We start from the raw sequence: 23,141 nt of genomic DNA, 5'->3' as shown, positions 1-23,141 counted from the left end.
GACCAAAAGTGATACCCTTGGAAGAAATAGCTGCACTAAAAATGGTTTGGCTATTGGAAGATGTTGATCAGGTTTAGTAAATGCAAGCACAAAGAACAGCGCTACTACTGCCAGAAGTTCAACACAGACAAAGGCTATGGCAATTAATAATCCAATGTCCCCCTTCTTGCCTTTTTCTTTTGTTGAATTACATCCAACTTTTCCATCTGAAGCAATTCCTAATATTGTTCTATAGGTACGTCAATAAATTGTCTAAGCAGTCTCAAGCAGTGTTTGAGAAGAAATGCTGAATTGATGGTTTGGATTATATCCTCTTCCTCATCAAAACCTCTCCTCAATATTCACAAGCCTTCTTCAGCCTGGGGCACAGAATGTCCTGTCCCACTGAACTCAGATTTCTCCAGTGAGTAATAAATCATAAAAAAGATATGTAGGGTCAAAAAACATTTCCATTTACAACAGTGCACCTCTCTCAATCCAATGGGGTCCAACAGATCTCAATGAGGACAGAATTTGGTTCATACATATTGAAATGTGAAATGCCTCCTAATATATACCCAACAGAATAAAGTATGCACATCTGGTACAGTGTTTACTCAGATAAGAAGCCTTTGTGGCAGGAAAAATATGAGATACCCAGAGCAATCCTGTGAACAGAAATAGTCCCTCAATAGGGCCCACAGATCTCGAATTAGTGTCACAACTCATCTCCTTCCTAGGTTTTTGTCTATTGGTAATTCAAAGACAGTAACACAACCAAAACCTCAGCCTAAATTTCTTCCTCAAGCATGGCTTTTTTTAGGATGATTGCCAGGACTGCCTCTCTCCTCCCTCTGGCTCAAATAAACACTTCCCTTGTACATCCTGGTTGGGAATGATCGGTTCCACCCACCAGGAAGAATCAGTGTAACTACGTGAATCTTTAATACAGTTGTTTATCACCTAAATCTCAGGTGACTAAGCAAACGAGCCCTGCATTCCTATACAAGATCTTAAAAGTCTGAAAGCTGTTTTATAAATACCAATGACTTATTTCCCCTATAGTTTCTAGGGGACGTTGACTGGCTTCCATCTGCTGATAGAAACCGATTTTAAACAATAGCCTGGTTGTCTGACATAATAAACAAGTCACAATACTCACTTAAAGCACAAGGAAACTTCTTTAAGGAGAATACATTTTAGCTTTTTTGGTGCTTGGAAGGATATTAACATTTAGTTTCTACTTTCAGGGCAACCAAAAATGTCTCAGAGCAGACGAGGAGTTAAAATTTTGTTTGTGTGATTATTCTGAGAAAATATGTAAGTCTGCCATCTGGAAGCATTTTAGACATTACAAAGTCACTGTGTGCATGCCTCAGCAGATGCAGCTTTTGTTCACAGAGTTTTGAGGGCTGTTAATTTAATTAGTTCTGTATTTTCATACACCCACCCTTCCTCCAGTGGTAATTCTACCCAGTCCCTATCAGTATAGTTTGATGAAAAACTGATGCTAAGGGCTAAATTCTGACTTAATGTAAATACAAACAGATGCAATTACCATGGACTTCAAATAGAGTTAATCCTGCTTATAAACAGGTCAGAATTGGATCAATCACAGGATGACTATGAGCTACCAATGTGATGTGGCTATGAAAAAGACAAATGAGATCCTAGGATGTATTAGGTGAGGCATTTCCTGTAGAGCTAGAGAAGTATTTATGCTGTTGTACAAGGCACTGGGAAGACTTCATCTGGAATTCTGTGTACAATTCTTGTCGCCCATGCTCATGAAAGAGTAATTTAAACTGGAACAGGTGCAGAGAAGAGCTATTAGGATGATCAGAGCAACAGAAGGCATATCTTCAGAGCGGAAACTAAAAGAGCTTGGCTTGATTAGTCCAGCAAAAAAAGAAGGCTGAGAGGAGATACGATTGCTATCTATGAATATATCAGGGGTAAATGCCAAGGAGGATGAAGAGCTATTTACACTAAAAGATAATGTTGCCACACATGAACAAATGGATATAAACTTGCCACAAACAAATTCAGGCTGGAAACTAGAGGGTGGTTTCTAACCAGCAGCGGGGTTCTGGAACAGCCGCCCAAAAGGTGTAGTGGGTGCAAACAATTGAATTAGTTTTATGAGTAAGCTAGACAATTTTATGAGTGCAATTGTATAATGGGGTTGCTTGTGGTAGTGGGGGACAGTTTTCCACAGCCCTAGGGCTCACTTTCACTTCTGTCTTATATGCCTAAAACTCGTACCTTAGGTTGTCAGCCAGCTGCTGGCTGGGGTGAGGAAGGGATTTTTTCATCTCTTCCCATTGTATTTTTTTTTTTAAATCTCCTTCCTCTGAAGGGTTAGAGTTGGTCATGGCTAGAGATGCAGCATTGGGCAGCGTGGGCCTGGTCTGAGATGGCACCAAACATTCTCTCTTTCAGGTGCTTGGCTGGCAGATTCTTATGCTCAGGGTCTAACTGATGGCCACCATACGTGGGGTTAGGATGGCATTTTCCCCCAGGTCACATTGGCAGTGACCTTGGAGTTTTATTGCCTCCCTCTGCATAAGAATGGCCATACTGAGTCAGATCAAAGGTCTATTTAGCCCAGTATCCGGTCTTCCGACAGGGGCCAATGCCAGGTACCCCAGAGGGAATGAACAGAACAGGTAATCATCAAGTGATCCATCCCATCGCCCATTCCCAGCTTCTTGCAAACAGAGGCTAGGGACATCATCCCTGCCCATCCTGCCTAATAAGTATTGATGGACCTATCCTCCATGAATTTATCTAGTTCTTTTTTGATCCCTGTTATAATCTTGGCCTTCACAACATCCTCTGGCAAGGAGTGTTAAAAAATACTTCCTTTTGTTTGTTTTAAACGTACTATCTATTAATTTGATTTGGTGGCCCCTAGTTCTTATGTTATGAGAAGGAGTATATAACACTTTCTTATTTACTTTCTCCACACCAGTCATGATTTTATAGACCTCAATCATATCCCGCCTTAGTCATCTCTTTTCCAAGATGAAAAGTCACAGCCTTATTAATCTTTCCTTATACGGCAGCCGTTCCAGACCCCTAATAATTTTTGTCGCCCTTTTCTGAACCTTTTCCAGTTCCAATAGATCTTCTTTGAGATGACGCAACTGCATCTGCACGAAGTATTCAAGATGTGGGCATACCATAGATTTATATAGAAGCAATATGATATTTTCTTATTATCTATCCCTTTCTTAATGATTCCCAACATTCTGTTTGCTTTTTTGACTGCTGCTGCACGTTGAGTGGATGTTTTCAGAGAACTATCCATGACTCCAAGATAGCTGTTACCAGTCAAGAAAGATAATTTATACCCCATTATTTTATATGTATAGTTGGGATTATGTTTTCCAATGTGCATTACTTTGCATTTATCAACATTGAATTTCATCTGTCATTTTGTTGCCCAGTCACCCAGTTTTGAGAGATCCTTTTGTAGCTCTTCGCAGTCTGCCTGGGACTTCGCTATCTTGAGTAGTTTTGTATCATCTGAATATCTTGCCACCTCACTGTTTACCCCTTTTTCTAGATCGTTTATGAATATGTTGAATAGGACTGGTCCCAGTTCAGACCCCTGGGGGACACCACTATTTTTCTCTCTCCATTCTGAAAACTGACCATCTATTCCTACCCTTTGTTTTTTATCTTCTAACCAATTACCAATCCATGACAGGACCTTCCCTCTTATCCCATGACAGCTTACTTTGCTTAAGAGCCATTGGTGAGGGACCTTGTCAAAGACTTTCTGAAAATCTAATTACACTATATCCACTGGATTCCCCTTGTCCACATGCTTGTTGACCCCCTCAAAGAATGCCAACAGATTGGTGAGGCATGATTTCCCTTTAAAAAAAACATGTTGACTCTTCCCCAACAAATTATGTTCATATATGTGTCTGACAATTTTGTTCTTTACTATAGTGTAGTTTCAACCAGTTTGCCCGGTACTGAAGTGAGGCTTACCAGCCTGTAATTGCTGGGGTCACCTCTAGAGCCCTTTTTAAAAATTGGCATCACATTAGCTATCCTCCAGTCATTTGGTACTGAAGCTGATTTAAATGAGAGGTTACAGACGACAGTTAGTAGTCCTGTAATTTCACATTTGAGCTCCTTCAGAACTCTTGGGTAAATACCATCTGGTCCTGGTGACTTATTACTGTTTAGTTTATCAATTTGTTCCAAGACCTCCTAATGATACCTCAATCTGTGACAGTCCCTCAGATCTGTCACCTAAAAAGAATGGCTCATGTTTGGGAATCTCCCTCACATCCTCACCCATGCAGACTGATGCAAGAATTCATTTAATTTCTCCGCAATAGCCTTATCATCCTTGAGTGCTCCTTTAGCATCTTGATCGTCCAATGGCCCCACTGGTTGTTGAGAAGCCTTCCTGCTTCTGATGTATTTAAATTTTTTTTGCTATTACTTTGAGTCTTTGGCTAGCTGTTCATCAAATTATTTTTTGGCCTTCCTAATTATATTTTTACACGTTTGGGTCACTTGGCAGGATTATCTGGGCATATCTCACTTAATCATTTCCCTGTCACTGGGGGGCTTCAAGCACTGGGGCACTTTGGTCCCTCCTATTCTTTGCCTGTGGCACATAATAGTCTAGTCTCCTGTGGGTTATATTACCTTTTGCTTGTTGGATTTAGCATGTGAGTGCCGGCCGTGTTGGTGGCCTGTAATACACAGGAGTTCAGACTAGATGATACAGTGTTTCCTTCTGGCCTTAAGCTCTTTGATTGAGAAATTTACCTGCAAATGCCTTCCTATGCAATCAATTCCCATCCCTCCCAATGTTTGTTTACAATAGCTTCCTTACTTGAAGAAGGCTAAAAGAGAGTTAAACAATTCTCTACAATTTGATTTATGTTGAACAGAGAGTCCAGAAAGGCAGACACATTTCCAGTGAGTTTTTGTATCTCACTAACTCCATCCATTTAACTGGCTACCAGATAAAGTTTTGTTTGCTTGCTTGTGTGGGGGGCTTTTTGAAGCAAGAGGGAATGTATGAGGGGATGGTTTGTTTTTTAATGTAGTTACACAACACTGTGACAGCGGAAAATGTTTAACCAAGTTTTAAAATAGGGACTATTTTCTGGATAGAAATGCAAAACTCCCTTCAAATTTTGTACTGGCATTTTAAAATTTTGCCCTATTTATGAACTAAAAAATAGGGAATTTCTAGCAGATAGCCACACACTATAACTACAGCATATTACCATGCAAGTCCATTTTTAAAATATGAGTATACATACTGGTTACAACTGAGGCTTTGATCATGCAATGAGGAACTTGGGGGCAGACTCTTGTGCCTGTACAGAGTCCCACTGAACACAAAGGGTCTTTTCACAGGAGCAGTACCCTCCCCACCCCCAGAATCCAACTGTAGAAACAAATCCCAGGATTATGTAAAAGGTTCACCTAGAACCCTGAAAGAATGAAAAGTTACATGATGTCTCAGATTCTGTTTCAAATTCCATCACCTACCAAGGTCCACAAATGTTTCCTGGGGCTTATAAGGTTTGCACATCCCTATAAGTTTAAGAGCATCAGAAGCTTTGAGTGCATACTAGAAGTATACTTGCCAAGGGGAGGAGGAAGAAGCAGGAAAGTGGGGCATTTGCTTAGATGTTTCACTGCTATCAATGAAAGAGGACCTAAATATAGCAGGTATTTCTAAAATATGGTGGAACTCGGAAAAAACCCATACAATTGGATAACATAAAAGAGATTACACTCAACAGAATACATAGCAAGGCTAAATATTAGTTCATAGGAGTGGGGGTGTAATACTCTACCTAAAAAATTCCATAAAACCTAATGAGATAAGACATTTGAGTTGAGAGGACTATCCTGCACAATCTGGATGGAAACAGTACAAATACATGACAGGCATCCTTGATCAGGTGGGAGATAAAAAGAGGCAACCATTAATAAAATATAATGGAAGACTTAACAACTACTATCATATAAAACTGGTCAAGTATCATATTGGAGCAAAGAACATACCTAGATCAATAGTGTCTAAAATAGCAGGGACGTACAAGAATTCAGAAAGTTTATGATGAAAAATCCTATTTCATGCAAAGAGAAAAAGAGACATAATTTAAAATCTGGGGCCAGATTCTGATCTTATTTACACTGGAGTAAATCACTGAAGTCAGTGCAGTTACCCCCAATTTCCAGAGGTCTAATCATATGGCTGGTTAACTATGTGGGAAACGTAACTCTGAATTTTCTGACTTTTTTCCAACCTTAACAATGAATTAACATTTTCCAGATCTATCATAAGTACAGTACTTACTGAACCGCTCTTATCAGCATTCCTTTTCCAGTGTTTCTTCTCTTGTTTCTTTGCTGCACTTGAACATAGAGTTGCATGAGTTTGCATACGGGGATTTAAAGCCAGAAGGTTCTGTAGAAAGAGAAAAGAATATTTTAAAATTCAGATAAAAAGCTCAAAAAGCTAATACAATTTTTTAAAATGAACAGTGCTCAACTGATCCCACCTCACCAAAGCACAAATGAATGTTTTACAACAATGTTAAAAAACAGACAATAAAAAACAGGACTCAACAATAGATCAACTTCAAATTAATTTGTTTAGATTCTTTCCTGTTCCAGTTTATACATTCTAGATTTTGAGTATTTGAGGTACTGCTACATTTTAAAAAAACAAAAAACAGTATGACATCTAGTGGCAGCTCCAATCTGAATTTGTAATAAATTCTATTGTTGTATACTTCTTACCTCCCGTATATACATATACCAAGTAATTCTTTTTCATTATATTGCTCTAGGTAAAACTCTACATTTTGAGAACAAAGACCACACAGTGTTGCTTCATTGTTTCTAATCCCTAGGAACATGCTTGTATGTCCTAGTGAGAAGCTATACAATGTAAATTAATTCCTTCTCTCTCTGTAGGTTTTCCTGTGGTATAGCACAAATAAACATGTGGAACATAGAAATAAAAGTCTTAATTGATCACTTCAAGACTGCACTCAAAATCAGACAAAGACAGACAATTAATTTAGTCCCAGTTCTTCCAGTGACAAGGGTTAATATTAGGGCTGTCAAGCAACTAAAAAAAATAATCGTGATTAATTGCACTGTTAAACAATAATAGAATTCCATTTATTTAAATATTTTTGGATGTTTTCTACATTTTCAAAAATATATTGGTTTCAATTACAACACAGAACATTAAGTGTACAGTGCTCACTTTATATTTATTTTTGATTACAAATATTTGTGCTATAAAAACAAAAGAAATAGTATTTTTCAATTCACCTCATACAAGTACTTTAATACAATCTCTTTATCATAAAAGCTGAATTTACAATGTAGAATTATGTACAAAACATAACTGCATGCAAAAATAAAACAATGTAAAACGTTAGAGTCTACAAGTCCACTCAGTCCTACTTCTTGTTCAGTTAGTCACTCAGACAAACAAGTCTGTTTGTTTACATTTGCAGGTGATAATGCTGCCCGCTTCTCCTTTCAATGTCACCTGAAAGTGAGAACAGATGTTCACATGGCACTGTTGTAGCCAGCGTCGCAAGATATTTATGTGCCAGATGCATTAAAGATTCATATGGCCCTTCATGCTTCAATCACCATTCCAAAGGACATGCATCCATGCTAATGAGGGGTTCTGCTTGAAAAGATCCAAAGCAGTGCCGAATGACACATGTTCACTTTCATCATCTGAGTCAGATGCCACCTGCAGAGGATTGATTTTCTTTTTTGGTGGTTCGGGTTCTGTAGTTTCCACATCGGAGTGTTGCCCTTTGAAGACTTCTGAAAGCATGCTCCACACCTCATCCCCCTCAGATTTTGGAAGGCACTTCAGATTCTTAAACCTTAGGTTGAATGCTGTAGCTATCTTTAGAAATCTCACATTGGTATCTTATTTGCGCTTTGTCAAATTTGCAGTGAAAGTGTTCTTAAAACAAACAACATGCTGGGTCATCATCCGAGACTGCTATAACATGAAATACATGGCAGAATGCAGGTAAAACAGAGCAGGAGACATACTATTCTTCCCCAAGGAGTTCAGTCACAAATTTAATTAATGCATTATTTTTTAACGAGCGTCATCAGCGTGGAAGCATGTCCTCTGGAATGGTGGCCGAAGCATGAAAGTGTATACGAATGTTTTGTATCTCTGGCACGTAAATACCTTGCAGTGCTGTCTACAAAAGTGCCATGCAAATGCCTGTTCTCACTTTCAGGTGACATTGTAAAGAAGAAGCAGGCAGCATTATCTCCCATAAGTGTAAACAAACTTGTTTGTCTTACTTACTGGCTGAACAAGAAGTAGGACTGACTGGACTTGTAGGCTATAGAGTTGTACATTGTTTTGTTTTTGAGTGCAGTTACGCAGCAAAAAAAAACTACATTTGTAAGTTGCACTTCCATGATACAGAGATTGCATTACAGTATTGTATGAGGTGAATTGAAAAATACTATTTCTTTTGTTTATCATTTTTACAGTGCAAATATTTGTAATAAAAATAATAATATAAAGTGAGCACTGTACACTTTGTATTCTGCATTGTAATTGAAATCAATATATTTGAAAATGTAGAAAAACATCTAAAAATATTTAATACATTTCAATTGGTATTCTATTGTTTAAAAGTGTGATTAAAACCGCGATTAATTTTTTTGAGTTAATCGTGTAAATCAACTGGGATTAATCGACAGCCCTAGTTAATATATCTGTGAATTTCATAAACTTTTGTCAATAGGCCCCTCATACCCCTACCTATGGTTACATGCATCATTCCTCACATTTTATAAATAAAGCAACTGAAAGGTTATTCTGGTAGAGCTGAGAATTGATCCAACTCTAATCCATTTAGCCACACTACCTTTCAGAATGCCAAATTTACATTCTTCATTGCCCTTTTGATAACCATTCTCTAACTACTAGATTATACCCCCCTCCTAGAGCATGAGGGGCCAGTAGGTGGATTCCTAATACTCTACTGCCATCTAGCATATAGTTATGTCACCCATTTGCAAAGTGTGTCTATGTCCCCCTCTAGTGGCTGAACCACATAAAGGATAAGAGACTACTAGTGTTACCAGTTAGCCCTTTACTTCAATTGGTCAACATGGATGGTGTGCAGACGAATGACCCAGATTCAAACCCTACTGATGACCCCTGTGGGGAATATTGCTGGTTGCATTCACTGGAATTTTAGTTTTTTCTAGTTTTCCTTTACAAAGAAAGGGCACACACAAACACAACTCCAACTCCATACTTCCCCATCATTGGGAATGAGATGTTTGTATTTTCCTACTGTACATGTTGAAGATGTGTGGGGCTCTTAGAATGAAAGTGGTGAATGTGATACAAGGAGGTGGGGGGGGGGGTGTCACAGAGACTCTGATAGGGCATTTCCTTATTGTTAAGGGGTTGTATGGATGGGTGCTCCCTTCAAGAAGGCTTTTTCTATTGAGGATTGTTCAGGTAGATTTTTTCCCTCTTTCTTAATATGAAGTTGGGTGCAGTGGCACGCATCTGTAATCCCAGGTACTTGGGAGGCTGAGGCTGGTGGATCACTCAGGGGTTCTGGGCTGAGGTGCGCTATGCAGATCGGTTGTCCAGTGCCACTGACAGCCTGGCCAGCGAGTGGCTGAAGGACTGGCTAGACCACCACAAATTATGTGTTGTGATTAGCACTCTCTCAGTGAGGGCTGATGGACTGATTGATCAAGGTGTTCTTAATATGAAAATCTCATATACTAATTAAATGAATGTTGCATGTTTACTCCAGACTCTGAGTACTAATTTACTCAGTAAAATGTAAGATCAATACCTAATTCAAAAGCCTTGCTACAAACAGACATACACAAGCAATCATAGTAATTTCTTTCTTTTTTAAAAATAATTACAGAGCGATAAAGACAAGGGGTTCAATTTTCAAAAATATCTAAGTGACTTGGGAGCCTAAATCCAATTTTCAAACGTGACACAGAAACCTAAATCCCACTGACTTTCAATAAGTCACTCTAAGAGCCTAAATCACTCAGATACTTTTGAAAATGTTACACAACTATAAAAGATATAGGGTAACACAGTATTCTTAGCTATGTGTAACACATTCTCAGTAGGCTCTGAAATGAGTTACACATTTCTAGTAATATACTGAAACAGATGTACTCCTTTGGGTATGGATCCATTTGGTTTAAAACTTGGAACAAATGGTGGGGTAAACCAACAAAGGAAGAATCCACATATGTACATAATCTTCACTGCCCGCCAAATACAGGAAAAGTCTCAGGAGCAAAATCAGGACCTGTACATCACCTTCATCGATTTGACAAAGGCCTTCGACTTCGTCAATTGTGAAGCCCTGTGGAAGGTGCTGGCCAGATTTGGGTGCCCTCCAAAATTTATTAAATTCCAAAGGCTTCTTCATGATCAGATGACTGCCACTGTTCTCTGTAATGGCCTGGAGATGGACACCTTTTGGGGTTAAGCAAGGATGCGCTACTGTCCCAATCCTTTTCTCCATCTATTTAGAGGTCATTTTGGTCCTCGTTAAAGACCAATGGAGTTGACATTCAATACGGAATGGGTGGGCAGCTTTTTAATCTTCGACGTCTCCGCTCGAAGTCCTTAGGGCATCTATTATTGATCTTCAGTATGCTGATGACTGTGCATCATTGTACACACTGAGAATGACCTTCAGTCCACACTGGATTTTTTTGTACAAACTTAATGAAGTCTAGGATTCTCACTCAATACTGAGAAGATGAAAGTGCTCCATCAGCCTGCTTCAGGCATTCCACATGACCCACAACAAATCACTATTGAGGGACAGACTATGGAGACAGTCGAGCACTTCTGCTACCTCAATAGCCAACTCTCTCAAAATGCAAAAATTGACAGCGAGATCCAGTACACAAGTGCTTCCTTTGGGAAATTGCTTTCCCAGACGTTTTCACAGACTATGACCTACGGTAGGACACCAAATCCAGGTCTATGAAACAATTGTTATTCCTACACTCCTTTATGGATGTGAAATCTGGGTGACATATTGACAGCACTTCAAGAGTCTGCAGACGTTCGACCAACGATGCCTCCAGAAGATCCTTTGCATCAAGTGGGAAGATTGCTGCACTAACGCCAGTATCCTCACTGAAGCCAATGTCACCAGCATTGAAGCAATGATCATCATGCATCAACTCCCCTGGGCTGGACATTGTGTGCGGATGCCAGACTCTTGCCTTCCAAAACAAGTCCTCTACTCTCAGCCATGGTCAGAGAGCCCATGGTTTTCAGGGGAAATGCTACAAAGACACACTGAAAGCGTACCTCAAGAAAACGGATGTGGACATCACAAGCTGGAAGGAGCAGGCTACCAACCAACCTCAATGGCACCACATCCTCCATCAGGCAGTGAGCCACTTCGAGGAGAAATGCCTTGCCCTCGAAGCCGAAAAGAGAGAGAGAAGGAAGGAAAAAAAACTTTCTCCCAGCAGGCAGCTGACCTGCCAGGAAATGTCTGTACCTACTGTGGGCAAATTTGCGGTTCCAGGATCGGACTCCTGAGTCATCTCAGGACCCATACGTAAATCTGTGGTAAAGTTCATCCTCAGATCCAGGGACTGCCGATGATGGTCATGGATTAATGAACAGAACAGCTCCATGGTGCCATTTCTGACTTTCTTTAAAATTCACTTATGGGGGGAGGAGCAGGAGGAGAGGGGACCACTAACAATAATCCATGTCAGTGACTTGCTTGTTAGTGTCTTGCTTGTGCATGGTCAGTGCTTTACAAAGGCTAGATTATTATACTATGTGAAAGATATTGGTTGGGTTCCCAGAGATCTTTTCTGCTTGGTTGCCCAAGAACTCAGTTCAGCTCCAGTCTTATCACTTTGATTTTTTTTTAATTTGGCATACAGCAAAGCTATGCTGAGTTGATCAGACTCAAGAGTACGGGGGGAAGGGAGGGTATAGGGCATATCACACATTTAAAGTTACATAGCTAACCTAAAAAAAATGTTCAACTTTGTAAAAGTATTGAAACACCAGAAGGGTTCATTAACTAAGTTAAGACTGAAAGGAGACATTGCCTATTGTCCAAAGAGTGCCTGCCTTAGCTTTGCAATTCTGAATGAAAGATTTGGATGGATTTTTAGTAGAATTTTTTTAAAAAATTTTACATATACTTTTAACATTTTTAAAAAATGGTTGTTTTTAATTTTGCCTTTTTTTGCTATGTTGTAAACAGTTTATACAAGAGACCAAATAAATATTTTAAATTTTCTTGGCTTAGCCTTGCCAGCTGAGCCTTTGATTTTTTTAATATGGTTTTATATTTCTGAAATTTTCCTTTTGTAAATTGCAAGTTTGAGCAGATGACCCATTTGAGTTGCTTACATTTTTAAATTGCAATTTTTATTTATTATTTACATTTTAAGTAAGTTTTGGGGTTTTGTGTGTTTGTGTTTTATATAGGCAAGATAACATGTTTGGCCTGGGCTCTAATTATTCAGTATTTTCACAATGTTTTGTTCCACTGCTGTTTTTATTTTATTTTTGTATTTTAGTTATTTGAGATTTTAGTAAGCTTATTGTTACACATAAAACTTTTTTTGACAGGCAGTTTTAACTGCTGCGTTATTTATTTATTTTTAAACTTAGCACTACCATTTATTTATTGTTTGTATACACACGTGCGCCTAGGTTATATCCCTACTAGTGCATGTGGAAGCAGTTAAGCCATGTAGAAATCTCTAATTTTTAAAGTGATTTTAACTGAACTGTTCAGAGTTTAACAATGTAAATTGGATTGCTGCAAATATGAGAACAGCCAACACAATTGATTATCCATAGACACATTATTTGGGAAGGGCCCATTTTTCTGAATGGCTGTAAATGCTTTCAAAGGAAAAAGATAGTGGTGGTATTTGTCACCATTTGACCTCCCCTTTGCATAATTTGTTTGATTACTAAAAAGAAAAGGAGTACTTGTGGCACCTTAGAGACTAATTAAATTTGTTAGTCTCTAAGGTGCCACAGGTACTCCTTTTCTTTTTGCGAATACAGACTAACACGGCTGCTACTCTGAAACTTTAATTACTAAGGATCTCATGGGCATGGCTACACTGACTTTTACTGCCATAACTAGGTTTTTTTCTTCAACTCAGCATTTTTTTAAATCTTTCACTGTTCTTTTTAACATTTTATTACTTTTACTACCCCTATTTAGTCTCCTCCAAGTTCTATCATGTTAATTTGTGTAAGCTTCTTTTAATTGTACATACGTTTTTAAAAATCACTTTAATTTTTTAATGTTTAATAAAAAACTTTTCAAGACCTTGCTAGCTACTAAATTTTGGGATTGTATCACATTTTTAACTGACTTTTTCTTTGTGGCTTTAAGCTTATCTTTCATGTCTTTTGCATTTTTTAACTTAGTACTAAATCAATATACGTGATTCATAATCAGTATATTCCCATCTAGAAAGCAATGCATGATAAAATGAAAGTGTGTTTTAATAGTGTAGGCCTGGATTGACATGAATAATCAGACATAGGTGAGACCTCATTTCTTGGGTGACAGAATTAAGGAGGTATCTGGATCAGCAGGCTGAAATACACTGTCCGTACTAGCTAAACTGTACTCACTAAATTCAGTTCTTGAAGGACAGCTGCTTTTTACTTTGGCTATAGGGATATAGGTAACAGACATTATGTTTTCCCTGACCTTTTAGGTATGTTTTTATTTAGGTGGGTTTTTTTGCTTTTTACAACTTTGATTTGCTTTTTATGCTTTTTGCATTCATTTCCTAACATGGTACATTTTATTTGTAAAGTTTTAGCCACCAGAAATAATCCTTGTAAGACTGCTGCTTTGATTTGCTTTCTTTACTGTAGAATAAACAAAAACCAAAAAAACCTTGATATTTTTTCCATGACTACCAGTTGGCTCTATTTCTTTGAAAGTTTCAGTGGCATTCAACTGATTTTTGCTGTACTCTGCCAATAATTTTTAAGAGACCTCTGATGTGCTTTGCCAAGAATTTTTTTAAATAAATTCTTGGAGTTCCTTTTTCACCCAGTCCCAATCTCCCCCTAGCACTTCTCTGGGGAGTCTGTAGCATCCACCCTTCAATTTAAACCACTTCTTCAGCATGGAACTAATTTCCTCATATTTAAATCCTTTTAAACCTTTCCAATGCCATTTCCTTTAATGCTAGGTTGCGACCCTTATACTAAGGGGTGTATATGTTTCCTGCCCCAGACAAGCGGATCTAAGTCACGGCACCACTATGTTGGGGTTCCCCCAAGATCTCTTCCACATGGTTCCCCAAGAACTCAGTTCAACTCCAGTCTCATCACTCAGGTTCCTTTATTTGGCATACAGCAAAACTACACTAAATTGAAAAGACTCAAGCCCAGGGGGTGGGTATAGGGCACACAACATATCCAAAGTTGCGTAGCAAACCTCTTTCTTTATATACATTTACATATTACATTGCATTTACTGTACATTTCATTACATGTTTTAGGATTGGCTTGATTAGTTTATCGGAACCAATTCTTGTACAGCATTCTCTGTCTACATACTGTCCATGTACGACTTACTCTTTACCTTTGCTTTATGTTCTGACTTATCTTGTCCATTGTAAATCATTCCCCCTTATCTTAGCTCATACGGACATTCTATTCCCAGCCTGCTGATCCAGTTACCACCCTATGCATCCAATGAAGTAAGCTGTAGCTCACGAAAGCTCATGCTCAAATAAATATGTTAGTCTCTAAAGTGCCACAAGTACTCCTTTTCTTTTTGCGAATACAGACTAACACGGCTGCTACTCTGAAACCGCCCTAATCCTGTCACCCAAGAAATGAGGTCTCACCTATGTCCAATTATTCTTGTCAAGCCAAGCCTACACTATTAAAACACACTTTTATTTTATCATGCATTGCTTTCTAGATGGGAATATATTCACTATGAATCATGTACATTGATTTAGGTTGCAAAGTTCTAAAATGTTATAAACTGTTCATATGTAATATACAAGAGAATTAGGGACATATAATGATGACTGATATTTTTAAAAAAAGTTGACAGCTGTGATAAATGGTTATGTTGATCTACGTAGGGGCGGGAACATTACTTCTGAGAATAAATAAACTGTAAAATATTCATTAAATGTTTATTGCTACACACCTACTTTAAAACTGTGATTAAAAAGTACACACAGTGTAAAATGTTGAACTAATCTTCTATACGATTTAATGAAAATGTGAGGATAATGAAACAACAAGATACATTAGGGTGAACAATATATCAGTAATTTGATATAATAAGCCACAATTTAAAATTATTTAAACGTAAACGTAGTCATTCTGGACAGGAATTCTTGTCTCCCAGTCTCCAATTCAACCACACTCACAGTATTTTCAAGTAAATTGGACAGACGACTTGATAAACCAGGAATTGCAGAGCTCCAGTACAGGCTTTTGATCTTAGATAAATCATTTAGTCATTCTGTATCTCAATTTCCCACATCTGTGAAATGGGTATTACATGAAACTGCAACTCCAGTCTCAGCAACCAGTCACCTTCCAACAAGGTCACAGGGTGCTGTGGCAATTAATTTTCTATTTAAATGTCTATTCAGCACTGTATAATGTAAAGCTGCTGAAGTGCTAAGGGTTATCACATATGTTCTAATAGCAACAGGATGACCAGAGTGAGTATCTGATGGCATTGACAGGAGAGGAGCACACTCTTGAGCTCCTTCTTTGCTGTCAGTGTTTGAACGTCCTGGGTGTCTTTTCACCTCTATCCAGACAGCAGTGGGAGACCCCAAGCCATAGGATGGGGAAAATGGAGGCTGGACCCTGCCTCAATTTCATGGACAAAGTGAGGTGTCCCTTTACTGAAATATAAATTCCTCAACCAAAGGAGAGGACACCACAGCAGATTCTTGCATGGCCAAGTCCTTTGAGTATGTGACACTTGTGTCTGTAGCACATTAACTGTTGCATCTAACATCACTGATGCACCAATGTTCTTCTATCCTCTCTGCTAAAACCCGTATGCTTTTCTTTCTCTATGGGCCAAATGTCAAACAGTGTAAACAGGCACAATCCCATCAACTCTAATCAGCTTCCAGCTTTTAGTTTTTATGATATCTAGACTTAGAATTAGACCTGTTTGTTGATCAGTATCTGTTCTGGTTCAGTGTGTCCCATCTTTCTGCCATAGCTGATGCAATTCTCTCCTAAAAACCTCTCTTTATATTTTAAGATGTTTTGATATGCAGCATCTCCTATACACGGCATCACAAAGAGTACTGTATTACAGAATACCATTAGCAAGGTAATCTTAGGAAACCCATCCTTGTAGTCAAACTTCGTCTATGGAAACTAGCAGCAGGTGTCCCCAGTTAAAACTTGAAAAAAATCAAACAAAACCTAGAGGGGTTTGCTCATTACAGAATGAAGGCCTTTTTAGAATGACTGCAATATTCCAGACATTGTAATCAGCAAGAAAAAGTGAATCCTTTGGTTCCTCTGACTAGTTCTCTATTACACACACAGTCACCAAAAACCAGCTCCCACTGAAATCAGTGAGTTATACTGGTCTAACAGTAGAATTTGTGCCTTAATATTCAGTAACTCTTCTTACTATAGGTAGATTAAAGACTAAAGACAGACTGAGTACTCAGTGTGTAAAAAGTTGCTGTCAGACCATAATTTTTCTATCATGTGGTGCAATACTGAAGCACTATAGGTGGAGCACATAAAACAATTTATTCACCTTATGGATTCTTCTTAGTATCCTCTCTAGTTCAGACCCTTTAGACAACTAGAATGTCACTGGATAAATTCATCACAGGCGTAAAAAGGTACAATTCCACTGAAGTCACTGGAGACACAATCATTTATATAAGCAGCGAAGTCGGTTCCATGGGTTATTTTGTTTGTTTATAAATACAAAAACAAGCTTAACTAGATCAGTCCTTACAGAAATATGGTATGCTGCATCTTACTCTTACTGCCTTACAGAACATCCTTAGCTAAACTGCTTTAAATGTATCAAGTAAGATTTGCTAGTAGAGTAGGGAATGCATGTGAAGAGCAATTTAGCCCAGCCCATTACGTTAATCTACCCAATTTCCTTAAAAAAAAGTTATAATATCTCTCACAACAAGAAACATTAAATGTATTGCAAGGTATATATCTTTACTAATGAGCATAATGGGAATATTTTTACTGTTTCCCTAAAACTTGTGAGCATTCTGAAGAGTTAATTTCAGAACTGTATGAGTGTTGATACACTCTAAGAGCTTGTCTACACTACCGTGGGGGGATCGATCTAAGATACTCAATTTCAGCTACGTGAATAGCGTAGCTGAAGTCGACAGCTGACACTCTCCCGTCGACTGCGCTTGTGCTTCTTATAATGGCATCGGAGTCAACGGGAGAGTGTTCAGCGGTCAATTTATCGCGTCTATACTAGACACAATAAATCAACCGCTGCTGGATCGATCACTGCCCGCCAATGTGGCCGGTAGTGTAGACAAGCCCTGAGAAACAAGTACCTGATTCTATTAGCAGTCTAGGTACAGGCTGCTGAGCTGAATTCACTTTGGGCCAATGGTGCACCAGCACCGAGGCTCCACTACTACAAGCTGAAATCACAAAAGAGCTAAACTTACTAAGAGCTGAAATCACTGAGTGTTGTGCTAAGTAGTGGGGGAGCCTGAAGATATATTGCGGAGCAGTTCGCGGGACGGCTGGAGTGGCTCATGGGATGGCGAGCAGAGCAGAGCGGCTCTTGGAGCAGAGCAGTTCACGGGGACGGCTGGAGCAGCTTATGGGACGGCTGGCAGAGCGGAGAGATTCGTGGGACGGCTGGCAGAGCGAAGCCCCATGGAGAGGTGGGGCAATCAGCTTTGCACCACGTAAGATGCCCCTTAACCCCGCCCCATCTCCACCCAGGGTGGGAGGTAAAACTCTGCAGATAAACTTTCAAACTCTGGTGCGGCACTGACCAGGGACAGAGACTTTTGGGTTGTTGGACTTTTGGGACTTGAGTCCCGCAAAGTCACCCAAAGAACCAAAGGGAAAGGACACACCCCAATTTGCTTGGGGTGGGTTTTTTGCTCATGGGTTGTGTTATGAATCCTGTTGGTGGTGTTTTCCCAACATAATGCCGCATTGTTTCTCTCTGTTATTAAAAGGCTTTTGCTACACTCAGACTCTGTGCTTGCGAGAGAGGAAGTATTGCCTCTCGGAGGCGCGCAGCAGGGGTGGTATATATTTGTCCCAGGTCACTGGGTGGAGGCTCGAGCCGGTTTTGCATTGTGTTATTGGAATGGAACCTCTAGATACTGAACCCGGCCCTTGTTGCTGCCAACTCTGATGGGCAGAAGGGTTACATATGATCTAAAATAGCATTTCACCATACACATCACCTAAACCACTCAACTGATTTACAGATGTAGAATAAAGCATACATAGAGACGATGAGCCACATGCGGCCCTCAGTCCCCATCCATGAGAATCATGGATATAAAAATGAAAGTTTCACTATGAGATGAATGAGGAAACTGTCTGGTCCCATGAGAATTCATAATCCAGGACGAAAAGTGAAGATTTCAAAAATACAACCTGTGAAACCATGCACATATCAGTATGGTCTGCTCTGCCAATGGCTGTTTCATAATGCAAGGAATATAGGTAAGTCCATCTAGTGGCTTTGCACATTTCTATACTAAAAAACTGATTTTCTGCCCAGGAAAAAATTATTCCTATAATGGGATATCTGATGGTTACTTTTTGGAGGATCACTCCTTACTTCAAATATATATTTCGCTAATGAAGACCAAACATATGAAGAGATGACATCTTTTCTATTTATATTTTTTACCTACAGCTACCTAAACTTGGACTGTGGTGTTTTAAAACCCCAAAAATGAACAAGGAACCCCATTGTTGATAGGGTATCTTGTGGTAAGTACATTATAACAGTGCTCCAGTGTGTGTATTGCCTGCCTGTTGGTATTAAAAAGGCATTGAGGTATTATATTTTTTCCCTGAAACCCCTAAGGGTTTGGAATTTGCCCATTTGACAGGCCACCTCTCCCATGTATGAGCATGCTGCGGTTGTGATCACTTGATTGAAACCAAATCTTGGCCACTTTTGGCCATTAAAAAGCCTATAATATTTTTCACAAGAGTAGATAATGTTAGCCCTACCATATTCTGGCACAATTCCAGGTATGTAATTGCATTCTGCTTACTTACAATTTCATTCATATATGGTAATCTTCATTTCCAATGCATTCCTTAAGGGCTGGCACTTTTTATCTGAGAAATTATGGGTGAGGCCACTCCTTCACATACCAAATAATGCTTTAGGGTACTTGAACAAAAGACAATATACACATTTCAGTCATTAAGTCCTCTATAGTTTATCGCAGTAAAGAGCCAATCCCTTGACATGCTAAAAGGTTTATTCCTATCAATAGTACCAGACATTTAGAAAGTAACTGGATTTCTTCTGCATGGCAATAACACTGTCTTATAACAATATAGAGGTTTTTATTCTGAAGGATCCCAAAATACTCTGCAAATACATCTTAATGTCAGACTTCTGAAATCAAGCCCTCAAAACTCAGAAAATTCCATTAACTAAAGAAGTTGTATAACATAAGATGTGAATAAAAAGTTAATACATTGGTGTGCATGTGTGAATATATATATATATATTCACAAAGAAAATAAGGGTGACATATATGCATATGGTAGCAAGACCTGGATCACTTACAGCAGGCATAAGAAAAGGCTAAACACCTTCCACACCCACTGTCTTTGCCATATTCTAAATCAAGTGGGAAAGCAAAGTTCCTGATACCAACGTACTTGCAAAATTGCCAAGCCTAATCGCTATTTTCAAACAGACGTCTCTGTTGACTTGTCATCTGCATTAAATGGACAATTACACGTTCCAAAGGATCTCCTGTATGGAGAACTTGAGGAGGGTCACTGGGCTAGTCTAGGCTCAGATTCAAGGAGTTTGCAGGAGGGACTTGAAAACTTTCACTAATTGACATTGGAAGCTCAGAAGATGCAGCTAGCAACAGGCTATGCTGGAGGGCTGCGCTACGCCGCACCAGTGAGTGAAAGAAAGTCTAAGAGAGGTGGTTGAGAGAGAACAAAGCGCAGCAGGCCTGAAGCACTAATAGTGTGTCAGCTTCATCTTCTGACCCTGTGCTTACACCTGCATTATCTGTGATAAGGACCATTGCTCAAGAATTGGACTTTTCAGCAACTCGCTATGCTGTAGCACAACACATAGTAACTGAACCTCTTTGCCACTTACAGCATATTTAAGATGGATGTTTACCATTCAAGCATATGTGCAACATGGCCTGATTAGTGTGTTAGCCTAACCTTAAACTTTTGGAATCTCTTGACTGAGTGCTTGATTTCTCAACCTTAACATTGCATTAATGCTAGGTTTTTTGCATTTAAATTCTCTCAGATTTATAAATGCAAAGTGAAGAGAAGAGAGTTGACAAACAACAAAATATGATATTTGTCTTGCAGATATTACACAAACTACTGGCAAAGACATTGAAGTGTATACTGGTAAATTCCTTGAAACAGAAGTATTTAGCAGGACATCACCAAAAAGGTAGCTGACCATAACAAAGGTTTCTTTGACCTGACCCTATACAAAATAAGGCCTGTATCAAGCAAACACTTACACATGCTTTATTTTGAATATGCAAGTTCTCCCTTTGAATTCAATGGAACTATTTACATGTTAACATTAAACACATAAATGTTTGCAGGACAGGATTCTAAACTGCTTAAACAAATTCAAATCCATTCGACCTCAGAACAGAGTTCCAAAATCTGACCCTTCTCTGAGGACGCCATCCCCTGCCACCAGACCACATTTTAAATAACTGCTTTCACATGATATATGTCAGCTTTCACTGTACATTCAAAGTCACAGGGAAATTCAATTCGGGTTAATATACCAAATTCAGCCAAGGAATAAGCAACCAAATTCTCATAGACCAGAGATGATTCTGGCATTATGTATTCATTCTATTGGCCAAAAATTCAATTTAACTTATCTATTAAAAATAGAAGAAATGTTTAAATTTCAGTGCATTCATACTACTACAGTATTTACAATTTACTCACATTTCTAGAGAACTGACTATACATTTTTAAAACACAGTAATTTTAACATTTAAATATATTTAATCTTCCCTTTATACCATGCAGCCTTGTCATCAAAAAACTATTGACAACTGTTCTCTCATCATGCAAAAGATCATGATTCACAAAAAGAATAAAAGAGGTGCTAGCTTTAACTCCAAGTTCCTTGACTGTTGTGAAAAATTTTAATCTTAATTTTTTTTTATCAAAGAATCAATTTCAAACCTCAGAAACCACGTTGACAGCGTACACTTCTGTAATGGGGCTTAAACTTCTTGTCTCCACTCCATCACATTTTTCTGTACAAGAATCCCTTGTCACCGAGTTGTATGACTTCTCTGTTGCACAAGGAACTCACAAGAGCTTTGTAACTGCTCGCTAACTTGTAAGTAAATTTATTTAATTGAATTGTTCACTGCCAGTAAAAAACGATTTTCTTGCATGTGCATTTACATCTTATAATATACTGCTGAAAGACAGAAGTATTTCAAGAGGCAATACAGATCTAAACAGAAACCAAATTCTGTTGTTTTGGCAATTAAATTTTCAAGCAACACCATAAGCGTGCACTGCTTTTCTTTACACTGGGAGTAAGTCCTGGACCCCCACCTCCCAAACAGCCAAACTGCACTGATTAAAGTGCCCATTCCATAAAAAAGTACAGATGCTTGCTCAACACAAAAGCAAACTTGCCCTGGGAGATGAGTCAGTTAACGAAAAGTGAATGTTCCACTGACTTTGTTCATGAGAGGAATTAGCATTGACGTTATTGCTGTATTAAGTTTAATCATCAGCAAAATTAGTGGACCTTTGGCCAAGCAAAGCAACATTTTGAAAACTTGTTAAACATGATTTCCAGAGTCTAATAAATAAACCCCATCCACAAACAATCCACAGTGACAAAATGCATACTGTGGGTCTAGAACATGAAGTGCTCGAAAAACAGATTGCATAATCATTTGGACTCTGTTCCAAGAACGTGCCAAATGTCCATCAGCATAGAATTTCTAACTCCCTGATGTTCCAAGAAAAAGTCCCAGACCAAACTGGGGAAAACTTTCCTATGTTATGATTGAAGTGCAAACATAAAAATGACAATTGTATCTATATAATACGATGCAAAACAAATAATTCATCATCAATTATGTCTTGTACAAGATATACTGCTTTGTTTTTATTTTCTGTGGGTATCTGTTGATACATTCAGCAGACCCTGATCATAAAAGAAATAAGCGTCAACAGGTAGGAGGGGAAAGGAAAACAAATATGGAGAGAGGGATTGGTTAATCATAACACATTTTAAAAAGTAAGGGTCTGAACTTTGTAATTATGTATCAAAATATTCTCAACTAGTTGAGTATTAAAACAAAGAACAACAACAACAACGGCCAGCTTTAAAGAGCCAACTGTGACAGCCGAACCATACAGGGTAACAGGGGACTGCAACCAAGTTTTACATTTACTGTTTCATTGTCTCTTTGTCAGAGTCACAAAGTGGTAATCTCTACATTTCTTTGCTTCAAATTGTGACATCCCAGCATACACTCTTCTGAAGAGGTCATAAGCACCACAGATCAACAGTGGAACAGAGAGTCGACCTGTGTGAGGAATAAAAGGTAATTCCCATTTTTCCCATATTCAGCGATTACAAAATATAAACCTTATGAATATAAATGACTGTGTGTGTGAGAGACAGAAGTGATGCAGTTTGATGTATAATGGATTTACTGGCAAAAACGGAGATGGCCATATTACAGGCAGGTCATCCTAAACAAATGCCCATGTGACATTACCCAGGGTACAATCTGGACTGTTGGACTATCTGAGCTTCCTAGCTTGATGAAAGTGTTATTCTTCTGTGACAGACCCAGACCAGGGGAGT

General features: G+C 38.7%; 1 protein-coding gene across 1 annotated transcript in view; it reads right to left on the bottom strand.

Moving 5' to 3' along the window:
• DPYD (dihydropyrimidine dehydrogenase) overlaps window positions 1–23,141 on the bottom strand; it is a 552,826-nt gene that overhangs the window by 503,830 nt on the left and 25,855 nt on the right. Inside the window, exon 2 of the mRNA XM_074961282.1 lies at window positions 6,332–6,442. Coding sequence (XP_074817383.1) covers window positions 6,332–6,442 — 111 coding nt within the window. The remainder of the gene's footprint in view (window positions 1–6,331; window positions 6,443–23,141) is intronic.

This window comes from Natator depressus, chromosome 8 (genome assembly GCF_965152275.1).
Source record: "Natator depressus isolate rNatDep1 chromosome 8, rNatDep2.hap1, whole genome shotgun sequence".
Taxonomy (NCBI): domain Eukaryota; kingdom Metazoa; phylum Chordata; order Testudines; family Cheloniidae; genus Natator; species Natator depressus.
The sequence above is the reverse complement of the archived record's forward strand: the minus strand, read 5'-3'. Positions and strand labels throughout refer to the sequence as shown.